A 1153-nucleotide genomic window follows, 5' to 3' on the forward strand; every position below is an offset into this window, starting at 1 on the left:
GGCCCCGCCCCCTTTACCCCCTCCCCCGCCCCCTCTGCCAGCCAGCCAATCAGGTTCAAGGATGCGAGGTTCAGCTCCGCCTCCAATCCCTCCCTTACCTTCCCAGCATCCCCCGGCCATCCCCCCTCCCCCTGCCCCCCTCCAGATCGCCCCGGGCGTCCTTCACCCCGCCCCCCCTCCGGTGGCTCCGCCCCTTCACTCATCCCCCGCCCGCGGACAGCAGGCTCCGCCCACATGTGGCGATGGGATGGTTTTGCCGCCGCCCCCGCCTCCCCCTCCTCTTCCTCTCCTGGGAAACAGAAGCTCCTCCCCCTGTACATCTTATGCCCCGCCCTCCATGCCTTCCTTCCCATCGGGAGCGGTTTCGTCGCCGCCCACTCACTCGGGTCACGAGGTCAAGCGGAATCCCTCAAACCTGCCGCCAATCAGCGACGCCCGCAGCGTCCTATTGGAGGCCATCCGTAAAGGTAGGCGGAGTTACGCAGCAGAGAGCAGCATCACATCCATTTATATGTGATTATGTGACAATTAAGAAGCACGACACTCAAAAAAGACAAACAATGATTGTAAATAAACAAAAAATATTGAGGTGTGTGTGTGTGTGTGTGTGTGTCAGGGATCCAGCTGAGGAAGGTGGAGGAGCAGCGGGAGCAGGAGGCCAAACACGAGCGCGTGGGGAACGACGTGGCCACTATCCTGTCCCGCCGCATCGCAGTGGAGTACAGCGACTCCGAGGACGAGTCCGAGTTCGACGAGGTCGACTGGATGGAGTGAGAGTGTGTGTGTGTGTGTGTGTGTGTGTGTACAGCGACTCCAATGACAAGTTGGATGAGGTCGACTGGATGGAGTGGGAGAGAGAGAGAGTGTGTGTGTGTGTGTGTGTGTACAGCGACTCCGAGGACGAGTTGGATGATGTCGACTGGATGGAGAGAGTGTGTGTGTGTGTGTGTGTGTGTGTGTGTGTTTGTGTACAGCGACTCGGAGTCGGATGATGTCGACTGGATGGAGTGAGAGAGAGAGTGTGTGTGTGTGTGTGTGTGTTTGTGTACAGCGACTCGGAGTCGGATGATGTCGACTGGATGGAGAGAGTGTGTGTGTGTGTGTGTGTGTGTTTGTGTACAGCGACTCGGAGTCGGATTATGTCGACTGGATG

General features: G+C 58.4%; 1 protein-coding gene across 3 annotated transcripts in view; it reads left to right on the forward strand.

Annotated features, from left to right (window-relative positions):
* Positions 1-893, forward strand: part of wasf1 (WASP family member 1) — a 58780-nt gene extending 57887 nt beyond the window's left edge. For all 3 annotated transcript variants that reach the window (XM_079639550.1, XM_079639552.1, XM_079639551.1), the window contains exons 9-10: positions 1-467; positions 617-893. The exon at positions 1-467 is cut by the window's left edge and continues 81 nt beyond it. In XM_079639550.1, coding sequence (XP_079495676.1) covers positions 1-467; positions 617-774 — 625 coding nt within the window. In that variant the 3' untranslated portion in view covers positions 775-893. The remainder of the gene's footprint in view (positions 468-616) is intronic.
* The last annotated feature ends 260 nt before the right edge of the window (positions 894-1153 follow it).

Source organism: Phoxinus phoxinus, assembly GCF_949152265.1.
Source record: "Phoxinus phoxinus genome assembly, chromosome: 16".
NCBI classification, from domain to species: Eukaryota; Metazoa; Chordata; class Actinopteri; order Cypriniformes; family Leuciscidae; genus Phoxinus; species Phoxinus phoxinus.